The sequence below is a fragment of the Grampus griseus genome, assembly GCF_964374135.1.
Source record: "Grampus griseus genome assembly, chromosome: 14".
Classification (NCBI taxonomy): Eukaryota; Metazoa; Chordata; class Mammalia; order Artiodactyla; family Delphinidae; genus Grampus; species Grampus griseus.
In genome coordinates, this window is record NC_139008.1 from 26,612,680 (window position 1) to 26,628,794 (window position 16,115).

The 16,115-nt window shown below is 49.4% G+C and overlaps 1 protein-coding gene across 5 annotated transcripts in view; it reads left to right on the forward strand.

The window, feature by feature from the left end:
- MARF1 (meiosis regulator and mRNA stability factor 1) overlaps nt 1–6,844 on the forward strand; it is a 40,434-nt gene extending 33,590 nt beyond the window's left edge. For 4 of the 5 annotated variants that reach the window (XM_082669712.1, XM_082669713.1, XM_082669716.1 and 1 more), the window contains 4 exons: nt 724–784; nt 868–993; nt 2,368–2,538; nt 4,247–6,844. In XM_082669712.1, the coding sequence (XP_082525838.1) occupies nt 724–784; nt 868–993; nt 2,368–2,538; nt 4,247–4,491 (603 nt within the window). In that variant the 3' untranslated portion in view covers nt 4,492–6,844. The remainder of the gene's footprint in view (nt 1–723; nt 785–867; nt 994–2,367; nt 2,539–4,246) is intronic. The other variant, XM_082669715.1, reaches the window with a different exon arrangement.
- The last annotated feature ends 9,271 nt before the right edge of the window (nt 6,845–16,115 follow it).

Sequence of the window (16,115 nt, forward strand, 5' to 3'; positions counted from 1 at the left end):
TGGAGAGAGGGGAGGAGCCTCGGGGCTGCTGTAGGAAGCGCCATGGGGCTGCTGTCCATGGTAGAGTTGAGAGAACCAGGAGGAGAGGAGGAGCCTGGCAAGGGGCCTGCCACTGCGGAGGCCCAGGTGAGCGCTACGCTGGGCTTGAGCCTGAGTGAAGGAAGTAGGAAGAGACACGAGGGTAGGACAGCTTGGGAGCCGAGATGAGGGACTTGGTGTCAGATGCACATGGGGGGCTCTGGGAGCCAAGGGCCACTGCTGCCTCTCTCTTGGTGGAGGTGGGGGCAGCGTTATTAGGTCGGGGCCCTTGTTTTATGGTCAGGGTAATGAGCTTAGCTTGAGGGGCGTGGGAGAGCCATTAATTCTTTTAAGGTGCATTTAGTATCTGGAAAAAATGGTAAGAGCTCCCACATGAGAACTAGCTTCATTTATATACCAGCTCTGGTGTTTGGGAGGTGATGTTTTTAAAGAGCCATAAAGAGTACTTTTTAAGCTGAGTCTCACAACTTCTAAGACTACAGCTTTTTATAAGCGGCATGTTTCTGCCAGCCTCTGTTGCTTTAAAACAAAGTGTAGAAGATTTTTTCTTGGTGTTAATTTGGTCTTTAAGTCCTAGTATGTTTAAGTATGTTACCAAACACAGTAGGTCACACTCTTCCTGAATTTTAGGGCTTATTTCCCCTCCTTTTCCACTGCTTAACCAGTAGTATGTCTTGTGTGCAGGTGGTCTGGATAAAAGGACATGGTCATAAGAGAATTGTAGTGTTAAAAAATGACATGAAAAGTAAGTAAGTCCCATCCCCTCCCCCTTCAGAAGCCGCAGTTCTCGCCCTGATCCCCCTTTGATGGGTGCTCTTTGTCTTCCAGGTCGTGTGAGTTCACTTGGTCTCCCCTCTGCCAGTCATGAAACCCGGCCCTCAGCTACCGAGCGCATCCTGGAGGTGCCCGAATCTCGCACAGCCTTGGAACTCAAACTCGGAGCAGGTGGTGACGGTAAGAGAGGAAAAACAAAGCAAAGCTGGTGAAATTTTCAGGAAATGGCTTGGGGTGGAGCTGGGGTGGTTTGAGGGGGAAGAACGACGCTGGGTCATTTTCATTCGTTAAAGGTAAGTATTCATGCATTTTCCAAAGGAGTCTGGTGTTTGGTTAAGAACAGAGAAAAACTGGCCTGCATTTGATGGCTGACCGGTTAATGTTCTTGAAGGATGTCGGCAGCCCCCATAATGACAATAAGCCAGCATAATTCAGATGTTAAAGGAAAAAGATTCTGACAGTTATTAGAATACTTCAAGATGATTGCAATGGAGTCAACTCCGCTGCCCTTGGAGAGAGAGATGGAGCTTAGCTATGAATGTGACAAGGACAAGTGGGGGCTTATAGTCAAGGAGCAGAGCAAGGGGGTCGGTGGCTGAGAAACTACCAAGAGGAGACATCAAGGTAGGGGGACTCCTGCCGACCTAAGAGGATTCTTGTTAAAGGCAGGCCAAGGACTTAGACATCAAAGGTTGGGGGTGGGGTGGGATGAGGAACTTGATCAGATATCAAAAGGCTGGGGGATTTTTGCTAAACTGACTTCTCAAGATTCTTGTCAAGACTGGACATGGCAAGGACACGAGACACAGAAGACCAAGGTCAAGGTCTGGTGGAGAAGAGGGCTTGGAGGAGCCTGACTCCTGACTAAAGTTGGGTTAGGGAGAGTCTTTGTCACAGGACATTCCTGGGAAAGACTTGATAGTAATGCATTAGTATTACTCAGAACAACATCGAGTCTTCCCGATTTTATGTGGAATCTTCTGTGTACTAGATAGAAATCAACTCGCTTGAATTTTGAGTCCATTGCTAAATATAAGAATTTTATGTTCTTAAGACTCTGCAAGTTGTTAAATAGTTACAAGTGCTACTGTGCTCTCTGTTTATAGGATAATCAGCTATGTAGCATTTTACATTTTTACAAAGCACCTTAATGTAGCTCATCCTCTCAAGCTGTCAGCACAGCCTTCAGCAGTAGTTACCTCCATCCTACAAATGAAGGACTGAAATTCCGGGAGGTTAACTAGCTTACCCAAGAGCACTCAGCGAGGAAGTGACAGAACTGGGACCCAAGTCTTCTAATTCGGACCTTTTGCTCACTTAACTGCTTTCTATGGGTTTTTTAATTTTTCTCAGCGTTTTTTAATTGCCCCTTTGTTCCTAAGAACACAAATCGGGAGATCCTGGCTGTGGCATCTCACCTACCGAGAGTGACCCAGACCTTTCTGTTAATGGCTTTTTTTAAAACCTTGAGTACTTCCTGACCTTAAGGAGAAGGCAGGCTTCAGGCACAGGCCGCGCAGTCCTGAGCGGAGCCCCACTTGCCGTCTCCCCCAGAGCCCTGTCCGGTGGAGCAGGAGCTCCTCCGCCTGACCAGCGACTCCCCTGTGGACCTCTTGTGCGCGCCTGTCCCGTCGTGCCTGCCGTCCCCTCAGCTGAGACCGGATCCCGTCATCCTCCAGTCTGCTGACCTCATTCAGTTTGAGGAGCGCCCTCAGGAGCCTTCTGGTAGGAGGCCCTGTGTCACTGTGGGGTTTTCTCTGTGGATTTAATTAAACAGTAAACCCTTAATGCCAAGATGTTCACTGTTTGATGGGAGTGGGGAGAGACTCTACCTTTCCAGGCACAAATATACCTGTGAGGATTATTCAGGACCCCCTTTTCCTATCAGGGTTCCTGCTCACAGCCCGAGGTGGCTGAGGGAGCAGCAAGCACGGGAACGATGGTAGTCTTGAGGGGTGCCGCAGCTGCGCTGGGGGTGGGGACCCCACGGGAGAGCGTGCAGGGGCTTCCTGGGCTGTGCTCCCCACCTTTGGAAAGTGCAGCAACTCCAGCGGCAACCCCCGCCTGTCACCAGACATACACATCACCCCCGGTCTGGTCCAGGGTTGAACGACTCCAGAGGGTACTGGGGCTCCGTGGGACTGTGAATAGGGGAGGGAGGGCACCTGTGTCTCGCGCCCCAGCTTGTGCCACAGCTAGAGATGGCATGGGCTGCAGGCTGCTCGGCTAGGAAGAGGCAGGGCCAGGATTGGAGCCCCAGGCCTCTTGTCTTTCTGTCGTGTCCCTGGCCTCCTGAGAGGCCGGCCCACCTGCTCTGTCGAGGTCCTTCCCTTGTCGTCTCCTCTGTTGGGATGGTCCTTCCCCGCTTTGCTGACACTGCCGTCCAGGAGATGACCCTGCTGACCACAGGCCTCGGTCTTCTTAGCAGCCTTTGGCACCTTTGGCACCGTCACCCAGTGAAAGAGCTGAGGCTGTTTATCTGGAAGATAGTCAGTGAGGAGACGTATACCTACCTGGCTGTGGAGCTGGACCTGGGCTGTGGCGATGGCGGGCGTGGTTCCCCTAGAAGCATAGACTTGGTGGGAAATTGACGTTAGCTCTTCTGTGGGTGTAGCCTTGGTGTGTTTAGTGTACTGAGTTCAACCATCCCTGTGTGTCGGGGAGAGAAATAACCTGAGCGGTCCTGGCAGTTCTGTCCGTTATTCTCCCCAGCGAGTCAGCCTGAGAGCTGAGCTGAGGTTCTGCCTCCCCGCCGTCACCCTCAGCCTCTGTGTTCCTTTGGTGCGGGAGCCCCTTGCACATGCAGTGGCAGTCCAAGGTATAAGGACACATCACTTCCAAGCAGTGTCTCTGTACCTACAGCAGGCTAGTTACTTGTGGCTCAGCCAGAGAAAGAGCAGCCTGTGCACGCTCTGGGAAAAGTGGCTGCTTCACTTCCTGGATTTTTGAGGGTACTTCTGACTCTGTGCAGTTCTCCCCTTATCTCTGCTTGCCCTGCTCCCCACTCCCCCTCCCCAGCCCCACCTTGGGTGCACGAAGAGCACGGTACTCTGTCAGTGGAATAGGCCAGGGCCCCCTGGTACCAAGGCCCCTCCTGGTCTGAAGGTCTTTAGGTCACATGTGGCTTATGGGTCCTTAACTACCTGACAGAGAATGAATGGGCAGAGAAAGTGGAAAAAAATGTTAAACCACTGTGCATTGATTTGTAGCCAAAAACGAAGGTCTCTGAAGTTTTGTAATTCAAGGGAGACCTGAGATGAAGTTTATAAATGTTTGACTTATGTGACACATAATACTGGCCACAGAGCTAATAAGTAAATTATGGCATAGGTGTGACATTTGGGGATTATTTTTTTGAGAAATGAGGAAAACTGAAAACGAACACTTTTTGTAGGTCCTAGAACTGAATGTGTTTGCTTTCCTGTATTTACAGAAATTATGGTTTTAAACCAAGAAGAGAAAATGGAAATTCCAATACCAATGAAGAATGAAAACCTGCCCTCTGATTCCAGCTCATCTGGCATCTCAGCAGCTGTCCCAGTGCCTCCCTGCGTCTCCACGGAAACCCCAGAGTCGCTGCTCAGCAAGGACCCTGTGGAAAGCCCAGCCAAAAAGCCACCCAAAAATAGAGTAAAATTGGCAGCCAACTTTTCCTTTGCACCTATAACCAAGCTTTGAGTCTCGTTTTGAACATAGAATTAGGATGGGAAAGCACTGTCTGATTCTGCACACAAAAGTGGGTTCAAAAAAACCTTTTCTGTTTTAATGAAGACCCCCTAGAAACCAGTTACTTCATCTTTAGACATATTCCATAATGTTTTGTTTCTCTTACATTGACACAGCTTTGAGCTGAATTTTTTCTTTCAGTTTTTCCCCCACTTATTTGGAAAAAAAAAAATTCTGTCATTTGTTAAAGAATCCTTAATATATTTTAACAAATTTTTGTTAGTTACTATGAAGTGTAATGGTGTTCTGTAAGAAGACAGCAGTGAGAACTCAGCAAGGAGGAAGTGGTTTTACTTCCATCAAGCCATGTCAGTGGTAAAATCTTACATGTAGCATAATATAGTCTCTAAGCCTTTGCTTACTGATGTTTTCAGACAGTATTAATCAAATGCATGAGGTGTCTTTGAAGCAAAGCCCGTTCTGTGATCCTGTGCAATCACAACACTGAAGGAGAATGGTGGGCGAGGCAGGAAGAATGTATTTTCTGGTTGGATGTGAAGGCTCCTGGCTTCCCTGTGACTTGTAAGCGTGCCTTGTTTTTTATTTAACTATGTCTGTAGTTGACAAATGTGGCTTCATCACAGATTTTTAAAAATGTTTCCACTTTGGGGTTCCATTTAGGAGCTTTCTAGAAAGTCAAGGATGTTTTAAGCTTCCCTTTTATGTTAAGTTCCAGTTTGATATGGGTTAGGTTAAGGAAAAGGAGATGGTCTTGGTGTCATGAATTTAAAGTCAGCATTTGAATTCCAACACACATTATTGTGTGTCGAGAGGCAATGTTGGGAAGAGAGTCTGATTTTCTAAAATATGCATCAAATGCATAAATTACAAATCAGAGCTGAGGAGGGAGGTGCTTTAACAGGAACGGTATCAATGCTCTTTCCACTAGGAAGAGACAGAAATTCTATCTATACATAGGAAGGCCAAGGTTGATCAACTTAACCTTGTATTCATAATTTTAAAGCTGGTTTTGGTAGCTGGGAAGCTTTGTGTGTGAGTATTTGTGTCTGTTAACTCAGTGTCTTTTAATAGTGTCTGCTTTTACTCTGTTACTTCTTGCTGTTGGAAGCATGTTTGGGTTTTTTTGTGGTGTCTGATGTTGGCATTTGGGAAAAGCCAGCTTTTGAGGGAGCACTGCCCTGTGGAATGACCTTCGCCTTGAGGTGGCTGAGGCATCCGGTGACAGGCAGCCTCTTACGCCTCCTGGAGAAACCTGACATTTACAATGGGTTGTATTTGTTGGGCAAAAAGGCGGATTCGTTCATAGAGCAGAAAAAACCTGTAGGCATAAGGTCTTCCACTAGTTAGATGGTTTCTTTTGGGGAAATGATTATATTTTGTAACTTCTAGAAAGCCAGAAAATGGGCTCTGATTTCATAGCCAGCATTTTGATAAAATGCCACAAAATAAGGGCTATTGAGAGATTTTTACAAGTAAGATTTTTTGTTCCCCAAATCTTTTAAATGAAGCCAGTGATTCCCAGTTCTCAGCACATGGCCCCAACCAAGATGGAACGGCCCTGGGAAAGCCTTCTAGGCATCATGGCACTCTTGAGTCCTCCCAAAGGCATTTCCTCTACCGACACAGTGTGACAGGAAGTAAAATGCAAAGGTGCACTTTTTTGTAAGAAGCTTTTAAACAGTGTGACAAAGTTGGTGTTGAGAACATCAGTGGCCTTATTCTGAGATTTCATAAGGCTGAGTTTGCACACGTGGACTTTAGTTTTGCTCGAAGGTAAAGAATGTGGACTTTAAAGATGTAAGAGGCACCATTACAAGTCACTAGGGACAGCCTCAAAGAGCAGCTTCTTTGGGCAACAGACAAAGAAGAGACTGGAGTTGTGCGCTGTGGTGTGGGTGTGGTTGAATTGTTCACTGGAGTCACCTGTCAGCCTGGGACGCGTGTGTGACTCCAGCAATCGCTGTTTGAAGGTGTGAGAATCCAGCGAAGCTCGTTGTGTTCGTAATGTACTCCACAGTGGCCAGTCCAGTTGCCATCTATTTTTTTTTAATCTAGAGGTTTAATTGAATGATGTGACAGAATGATGTATGAGAATTAAGACAACGAAATTCTTTATTTCTGGGTGGAAAGATGTACCAGATTAGATTTATCTGTTTAAAAAAAGACAAAAGTTATCATCAAAACCCCCTTTCCCATCTTGCACTGTTTGTTTTGGATTGAGCTTGGGGGAAGAGATGTTTTTCTTAACTGTCTACTTTGTTTGAACACTTTTTCTGTGGTTCAAGTGCTGTTTTGTGTGTTGGGACCAAACAGTTGTCAATAAACTTTAAAAGCAAGCATCAAATTTGAGTTTTGCAAGTGAGTGTTTTGTTTGTTTGAGGTGGGGGATTGTATACCAGTCCAGTTGTGTCAGCTTCTCATCCCTTCTGAGAATCTCTGAGATGGAAAACAAATTGGTCTGTCGTCTTAGAGCCTCTTTAAATTTGGCATCTGGCCCTGGCAGGTGACTGGACTATTGGCCCTTCGTGGTCAGGACCCTCCAGGGTTTCCAGCCTCGCTCCAGCTCATAATTGTTTGGGGAAAATACAATAATCACAAATACCCTCCAGTTATAAAACTTGGGATAATTCCTAGGAACTCTCTCCCTGGGAAAGAAATCCATTTTGCAGGCCACCTTGGTTTTTGTCACTGCCAAGCGTGCTTTTTGAATAGCCTATTTGAAAGAGACTTCTTTCACAGATTCCATTGTGAAGCCCTTTTCCTGAGACCACTGTTACTCCCCACCCACTCTCCACTCCCGTCTCAGGATTTTGAAAGGACCCAGAAGAGACTTGAATGTTTGGGTAAATTGCTTCTTGATGAAGTGCAGTTTTTTTAAAGTTCAACATTAAAAGTCTCTTAAAAACCTCTGGCAATCCTTTCAAAACACCTTTCACGGTAGCCAGTTTTTGCCAGGAAACTTGAGCAGCCACTGTGCCCCTTTAGAGGGGGCAAGGGAATTTGGAAGGTCTAGACTGCAGGTTGAAACAGGGCGTCACATTTATCTTTGTGCAATTCCCATCCGGTCTGGAGATGGCAGCCTAGCAGACGTGGTCAGAGTGAAAGCAGACCTGTCCACACAGAGGAGATGGATGTGACCTTCTAGGACCTGACTTCAGATGTGCAGTTGACCTGTGTGTTCCCTTTACCATGAGGAGCCTCGTGCTTTGGGACTTAGCTTCTCTGGTTTCTAGCTGCTTCATATGGGCAGAGTCCGAGTCCTCAGAAGCACCCCTGTCCCTCCTGCAGCAGGGACCTGCTCTAGTCTCCGTTCGCGGGTGGGGACAGGTCACATATTGGCTCTAGGGCTGGGGAGGAGCAGGAATCCTGGCTCTGCCCCATAAACCAGCAGTCAGCAAGGTCTCCGTCACTGCTTTGCTTGACCTCACGCCCTCCTGCATGGCTATACTGCAGGCTCGTACCGTCGCTGGCCAATCTCCCAGCTGCTAATGTGATTCTACAGCATCAGCCTGGTCTAACTAATGCCACTCTTGGGGGAGACATGCAGTGGAGACTGATCTAATTTGCTTGCGTGGATTAATACTTTCAAGGCTGAGTGTCGAGTCTCTCCCAGGAGAGTTCTAGTCTCTCCCTGGGAGGTAGGCAGCCCTGCGGCACAGCTTAGGTTGGAATGTGAGGAAACCTGGTCGCCTTTGGGATGCAGTTGGCAAATTATAGAACTGGTGGGAAAGCAGGCCCCTCAGTTTTCAGGTGTGTGGGACAAGATCAGAGATTGAGGGCCAGAACCTTCCTCAGCAAGATGAAGAGAAGGATTCACATGTCCAGGGAAGGAAGGATTTGGAAATGGGGAGAATTTAGGGTCCAGAGGAGGAAAGGAGAAGAAGCATCTGTAGTTGAAGCTAAAGACCTGGCCGCTGGGCCCCTCATCCCACATTGGTGAACCAGCTAGGGGCGCTGCAGTGGTCAGGGTGGCTCTTCCATCTCTGCCCGAAAGCCTTCCCGATGCGGGGCCTGGTGTGAGAGAACCCCGACCCTGCTCCCACCCCTTCTCCCTCGCAGACCTGAGTCACAGTGAGTGCAGACAGACCCACCCACAGGCTGTAGGGGCCCAGCCCTCGGTGTTAGCTGCGCCTAGTGTGTCTGGGCCAGACATGGAATCAGGAAAGAAGTTTTGGAAAAGAAAGCTCTGTTCTGAAGTGGAATCCCTGTTTCGTTTCTGTACGTGGGGAGACCAGTGATGTTTTGCACATGGACTCTGAGGCTTGGCCTCTGCTGACCCTCCCGCATCTCCCCCCACCCCAGCCCCCCTGAGGGCCCTGGGTTCTGCTGGCTGTCAGCTGGAAGCCACCTGCAGACCCTGGAGGCTGCCTACAGTTCCCGGCCACTTGGGCTTCCTCAGAATGGCAGCTCAGTTCATCAAGCCAGCAAGGAGAATTTCCAGTCCTCTAAGAGGGAGGCTTGTGTAATGTAACCTAATCAAGGAAATGACTTCCCATCACCTTTGCCAACTTCCATTAGTTAGAAGCAACTCCTAGTTTCAGCAGATGAATTTACATGGATGATACGTAAATTTATCCGTAGTTGATGAATTTGAGTGAGTGACTGACATCAGAGGCCTAAGACATCCAGTTTCCAGCTCCTGGTGCGGGAGGAAAGGGATCCCTGGGCTGGGCTCAACCTTCTGAGGGTCAACAACCAAGCTTCAAAGCTGCAAGGCCTTAAAGACTGACCAACCCAACCACTCTCCACCCCCATGGTGAGGTTACAGATGGGGACAGTGAAGCTGGAGAGGGTGAGCCATTGCCCAAGCCACTCTGTGGCACAGCTGGGCTGGAGTTCCTGTCTACACAGCTCCGAAGTCTAGTCTTTCTGGAGCCAGTGGATGCCAGGCCCTGAGCCAGTTGTGGGGCCCCCAGTGAGTAAGACACAGGCCTCCCCCATAGCAGCAGGACTCGGGGCTCAGACAGGGAGACGAGAGAGGGAGTCAGGATCACCAGGAAAACATGTTTAAGATGCAGATTGTCGGCTAAAACTGAGATAGGCTGGGACCTGGGACCCTCCACAGGAGTGCTTGTTCCTGCCCCTGGACAAATGTCTCCTTGAGCGACAGATACAAAGAAACTATACAAGGGACTAAAAATAACTGCATGCATGTGCAGTTGGAGCAATGATGAACAATAAGATACAAAATGGCCACAAGCGAACTGCCACTTGTGATGTGCCAGGAGCAAAAGCAGGGTACTGTACATGATTCCTGTGCACAGCACCACCGAGGGGGTGGGCAGGCCACCTAAGCCACCCTTCCAGTGGACCCACCAGTCTGCCCCCAACCTCACCCTGCTGAAGGAACCAGCTTGCCAGCCCTTGGAAAGCGAGCAAGGGCACCTGTTTCTTGTTTTCGTTCCCTTGTGCTTGCAGCATGAGTCCCAGTAAAGCCTTGCCTGAATTTCTCGTCTGGCCTCTTATCAATTTCTATTGATTAAAGAGTTCAAGGGCCCAGGTCAGCAAAAAAAACCACCGGCCTAGGCTCTTCAAAGCTGTCAGGGTCATGAAAGACAAAACGATTGAAGGAGGTTAAAGAGATGGGGCAACACATAGCACACTTGCTCCTGGACCAGATTCTGTATAGCAGAGGAGGAGAATAATGGAAAATATTGGGACGATCAATAAAATGTAAATGCTAGATCATAGTGTCGTGTCGCTGGGCTTTGCAAATTGTTCTGTAATAGGAAAGAGAACCCTTGTTCTTTAATACGCGCTGAAGGATTTAAGGGTGAAGCAACATCATGTCTGCAGCTAAAGTCATTCTTGGAAAAAAACAAGCACGTAGAGAAAGGGAGTGATGAAGCAGACGTAGCAAAACGCTAGCAATCACTGAATCTGAGTCAAAGGGTGTACAGGGATTCTTTGTACTGTTTTAAAGACAACTTCTATAAATTCAAAATTATTTCAAAATAGGGGAGTTCCCTGGTGGCCTAGTGACTAGGATTCTGGGCTTTCACTGCCGTGGCCCAGGTTCAATCCCTGGTCAGGGAACTGAGATCCTGCAAGCCGCGCGGCATGGCCAAAAAAAAAAAATTTCAAAATAAAAAATTATCTTAATATTGTCGAATAGGCTCCCAGGCCTCTCTGGGGGTTGAGGACTGAAAGTGGGGCCCATAGGCTCGGAGCTGGCTGGCCCAGGGCCACGCTTTGTTCGAAGACTAAAGCCACAGAAATGCTTCCTCTGGGGTTTCTTCTCTCCAAATGCATAGATTGTGGTTCTCATGGGTAAACAGTTGCTGTTCGAACCTGAACAAACAGCTCTTTGGTAAAGCAAGTCAAGAGCATGCTAGAGGCCCATGGGGGACTGAGAGTCCCAGAACCACTGCATTCCTTTCAGGCCTGAGCTGCCCACGGGGCTGGGCCGGATGTCAGAGAGAGAAGGGGACACAGAGAACTGAGTCAGCCCAAGGGCTCTGAGTTCTGTCTTGGCTTCAGCAAGCTCGCTGGTGACCTTAACAAACCCCTTCCCTGCTCTGAAAGCCTGTTTGTTATTCTCCTTTTTTTGTGTGTTGGCTGCGTCGCGCAGCATGTGGCATGTGGGATCTTATTTCCCCCACTAGGGATCGAACCCGTACCCCCTGCAGTGGAAGCGCAGAGTCTTAACCACTGCACAGCCAGGGAAGTCCTGTTTCTTAGTAAAAGGCAGCAGACACTTGTTTTTAACTTCCCAGCATCTCTTCTCTCCTCTTCTGGCACAACTGGGCTGACATCACACTCTATCCCCAGAGTCAGCCTTTGGACCCCAGCTTGGCTGAGAGAGATCTGCACCCCATGGTCCAGCAAGTGATTCAGGGCTGGGCATGTGACCCTAGCCAGGCCTGGGAGACTCCAGGCTAGCATTCTTGTTGAAATCTCTGGATTGTTCCTCCAGAAGGCCCAGGGAATGGAAGCCAGGAGCTATAGCTGGAGCCATACAAGGACAAAGCCGGCACGAGGGAGGTGGGATGGAGAGGTAGCAAAACATGGAAAACAGGCCCAGGTGACATCGTTTGAATCCCTGGACCTGCTGGTACCCTAGACCTCGGGACATCCCAGCCCAGGAGCCAGGAAGTGCCCTTATGTTTTTGCCTGTTTGGCTTCAGTTTGGGTCTTTTACAGCCAAAAAGATCTGTTAAAAACAAGTCAACAGGCACTAAATGGAGTCACTTATGCTAAGCCCCATGTCACCAAAACAAGACTTCACTACAGTTTCAGCCCTAACCAGTTGATTAGGAATCGTCATCTGCCTGATGGCCCCCTGTCATCCCCTAAAGGAAAGCGACCTTGCCATAATCTCCCTGCTGTTTGGTCTGGGGTAACTTCCTTGTCCTGTTCCCTTCTGCCTATAAAAGTCTCATGTTGTACAGTCCCTCAGAGTGTCTATCTGCTAGTTTAGATGCCACCTGATTCACTGAATAAAGCTAATAAGATCTTTAAAGTTTATTTAGTTGAATTTTTTTTTCTTAAACAAATCCCAATGCAGAGAGTTCTAGTTCCACACGGGGTACGGAGGGGGGCACTGAGAGGTTCCTGCAGCCCAGGAGAGCCCTCTGGGTGGGTGGCTCCCTGCCCACACGCTACCCCCCACTCCTCCTCCAGCTCCCCTCCCTGCCACGTCTTGTTGCTGAGATGTGTCCTCCCTCAGGACAAGTCCCTGTGAAACAGGAGGAAAGGGGGCAAGGCACAACCTTTATAATAGTGACAGAGCCCAAGGATACGATATAAACTGATTAGAGCCAAATAGGTCCAAGATGGAGGATGAGTCGACTTCCACTAGACATTAAGCCTCCTCGTAACACATCAGCAAGCTAAATGACACACCCACAGTTGCCATAACAGTTCCAAGGCCAGACCATAAAGGTCAAAACGTGGGCGGTGGCCCAATTTCGGGAAATCCCCGCCCCTTCCTGAAATAGCTGGAATACTCCTCCCACTCATTAGCCTATGAAATTACCCGCCTCTATAAAAACTGACAACCCCATACCCTGGTGCCTTTCTCACCTTCTGAGATGGCCCACACTCTGTCTGTGGAGTGTGTTTCTCTCTAAGTAAATCCACTTCTTACCTATCACTTTGTCTCTCACTGAATTCTTTCTGCCACGAGACACCGAGAATCTGAGCTTCATTAAGTCCTGAGACTGGGTGTGTGACCTCAGTTAAAATATTGTGGGTTCAAGTCCCAATCTGGGTTTTGGCTGGCTTCCAGCCCCGGCCCGTGGGTCCAAGTCCCGATCTGAGTTGCACAGTTTCACCTGCACCCCAGACTCCATTAGCCGCCCCCTCCCATGTTCCCACAGCCTCTGTGCTCACCCCATGCTAGTGTGACAGAGGAAGCCCACAATTCTTCATGACAAACCAAACCTGATGCTGGGGCTTTTCCTGAGAGAGGAACCATGAGGCACGTGTATCTTATCAGGAGAGAAATGAATCATCTTTGTGGGCGGGACATGAGCCTGGAGCTGGCTGGCAGCACAGCTGAGGCTTCTCTGGAAATGCAAAGGGGATGCAAGTTGAGGTCAGTGGCAAAGGCTGGAGGGAGCTGAATTGTTCGAAGAAAGTGAAAGGGAAATTGCTGGTGGAGAGGCCTGGGGATGGGGTGAGCAAGAGGGTGGCCGGTGGCAGAGCTGATGGAAATGGGAATCAAGGAGTCCAGCATCACCGGTTTGTGGGGCTGTGATGCAAACCCCCTCCCACTCCCATAATCCTTCTGGAAGGTCGGGAGACCTTGAGCAGCATGGTTTTGAAACCGAGAAGGACCCTGTGGGGCTTCTGGGCATGGAAGTCTTTCTGTCCCCTGTTTCTTGTTTGTAGGGAATAGACCCCAGCCTCCATGACCTTCCCTGAGTTCCAAAGGGCAGATTCGAACAGTTGCTAGTCAAGGGAGGAACAGCCAGGAAACCACCTGAGGCAAGATTAAGGGGACCAGAGAAGCTCATCAAGATTAGGAGACCCACCACCTGAGACAAGATTAAGGGAGTGCCAGCCCTGCACACACCCTAATGTTGTCAGCAACCCCCCCTTTGAACTATTGCTATAAAACTCATCAAATCCTCCTGGGTTGAGACACACAATTTTGAGAGGCACGAGCCTGCCGTGTCCCCCTTTTCCTGGCAAAGCAATAAAGCTATTTTTTTCTACTTCACCCAAAACTCTGTCTCCATGATTCGATTTGGCACCAGTGCACAGAGGCTGAGATTTCAGCATCAGTTTCTGGGGCTGAGTTCCACGTGGACTTGGCAGAAGTAGAGGGAGGGGAAGGGTGTGGGGAGGACATGAGGGCTGTAGAGAGTGGATGGGGGTGCAGTCAGGGCCAGGTGTGACTGTGGAACTATATGCCCAGGATGGTGCAGACATTGGGGAAGCACATGGAACGGGCCTTGGCCAACATTTAGGTTACAGCCACTTTTGTCATATGGCCGCGTGTCCACGGCTCTGCTCACTATTAGCTTCACGAGGGCAGGACCCGGGTTGGCTTGCTCACCCTGCATCCCCAGCCTCCAGCCCTCCAAGAACCACAGGCAGGTTTGGGCAGCCTTTCTGTGTTTCCAGCTTCCTACATGCAGATGTAGGCAATAATAATCCACTTCGCCCTGTGCCTTGCTCTAACCCCTCCCATGCACTGTCTCATTTACCCCCACCCACCCCCGTGGTTCTCTCCATTTCACAGATCTGGACACCTAGGCCCAGAGAGGTGAAGGAACCCCCCCAGGCTTACACAGGGAGTGGTCGATCTTAACCCCGGCAGGCTGACACCAAGCCGGAGCCCTTCCTCACTTTCTAGCTTCCCTTCCCTGCGGTTAATCCCGCTGGGCAGTTGATGCTGGTCTCCCTCCCTAGAACGTAAGGTACCCGAAGGCAGGACTGTCCCGCTCTGGTTCATCGCTGTGTTCCCTGGTACCTGCCAAGGGAGGCATTCTCGAGACACATGTAGGGAAAAGTGACTGGACATGTGCTCCTCAAACCAGCTTTCCTGAGAGTCTCGCCCCAGCCCCTGATGGCCTCCCAGCTGTCCTGAGTCTTGGCTGGTGGCCTTGGGCACGTTGTAACTGCTTCTTCTCAAGCTGCAGATGAGCTGAGTTGTTGAGCCCCTGCAGCCCAGGGCTGTCCAGCCAGCACAGAATGGAAAGGTTCATAAGAGCCTCTGTGGCTGCTGGCATGGCCATGAGTCACCTCTAATTGAGCACAGCTCAACAGGGAGTGGGATGGTGATGCTGCTGGGATTAGAAATGAGAAATAAACACCTGGCCCTGGCTCTCACCCCAGCTCTCAGACTCGAGTCCTGGTGCTCTACCACTTACATGCTGTGTGACCTTGGGCTAGTCACTTCCCCTCTCTGAGCCTCAGTTCCCCATCTGCCACATAGGAGTGATGAGCCCTCCCTCCAGTGGGATAGAGTGTAAGGGATCACTCCCTGCCAGATGCATCTGGCTCCCACACCAGCGCCTTGCTAAAATTCTCGCAAGCCAATCCTGTTGCAAAGTCCTGTAGGGCCTTTTCATAAAATTCTCATGGGTGCATGACTTCTGGGTCAAGTTGGATGCTGCAGCATACACCCTCCTTGACATCGCCTGGTGTTCCTTCTTCCTTCCCAGCTGCTCCTACTCAGTCTGTTCCCTTAAACGTTGGTGTGATCAAGGGTCTGAAGCTGGAGGAGCAGTGAGGAAGGAGGTGGGAGAGACACGCAGGGGCTAGATTGAGTAAGGCTTTGAAAACCAGGTCCAAGCCCCAAGACTACAAGGATGGAGGAGAAGGTGCAGGAGTTTTAAACTGGGAAGCAACACACCCGGATAGATTTGCACTTTAAGGAGGCCATTTTGGCTTCAAAGTGGTGCACAGGTAGATCAGAGAAAGGCTGGCAGGGAATCTGAGAAGTTCTTGGCACGAGAATAACGTGTGAAGGTCCAGGAGAGGTGCCAACAGAGAGCGTGGCCAGAAGAACCAAAAACCCAAAGAAGCTTTTTGCAGCCCCAGTTCAAAGAGGGATCCAAGCAAGCAGGGGGGATGAGACTGAGACAGAGGGAAGGGGGCATGGCACAACCTTTAAAAGAATGACAGGGCCACTGAGAATACAACATAAACTGGTTAGAACCAATTAGGCCCACGATGGCAGAAGATTTGACTTCCAGTGGACCTTGAGCCACATTGTATGCTCATTACATTAGCGTATGATAAATGATACACCCACAGGCACCATGACAGTTCCAAGGCCAAACATAAAAGGCCAAAAAGTGGGTGGTGGCCCAATTCCTGGAAAACCCTGTCCCTTTCCCCCGAAATCATTGGAATAATCCTCTCACTTATTAGCCTATGAAATTACGCAGCCCACAAAAACTAACCACCCCATATTTTGGGGTCTGTCGCCTTCTGAGGTGGCCCACACTCTGTCTATGGAGTGTGTATCTCCCTAAATAAACCAGCTTTCCCACTTAGTTCTCAGGGCAGAACTACCTGCTTGTATCCCTCCCAGGCATCCTATGTGAATAAATCTACTTCTTGCCTATCACTCTGCCTCTTGCTGAATTCCTTCTGCGCTGAGACATAAAGAACCCGAGCTTCAGTAAGTCCTGACACCAGGTGAGTGATTCTAACTA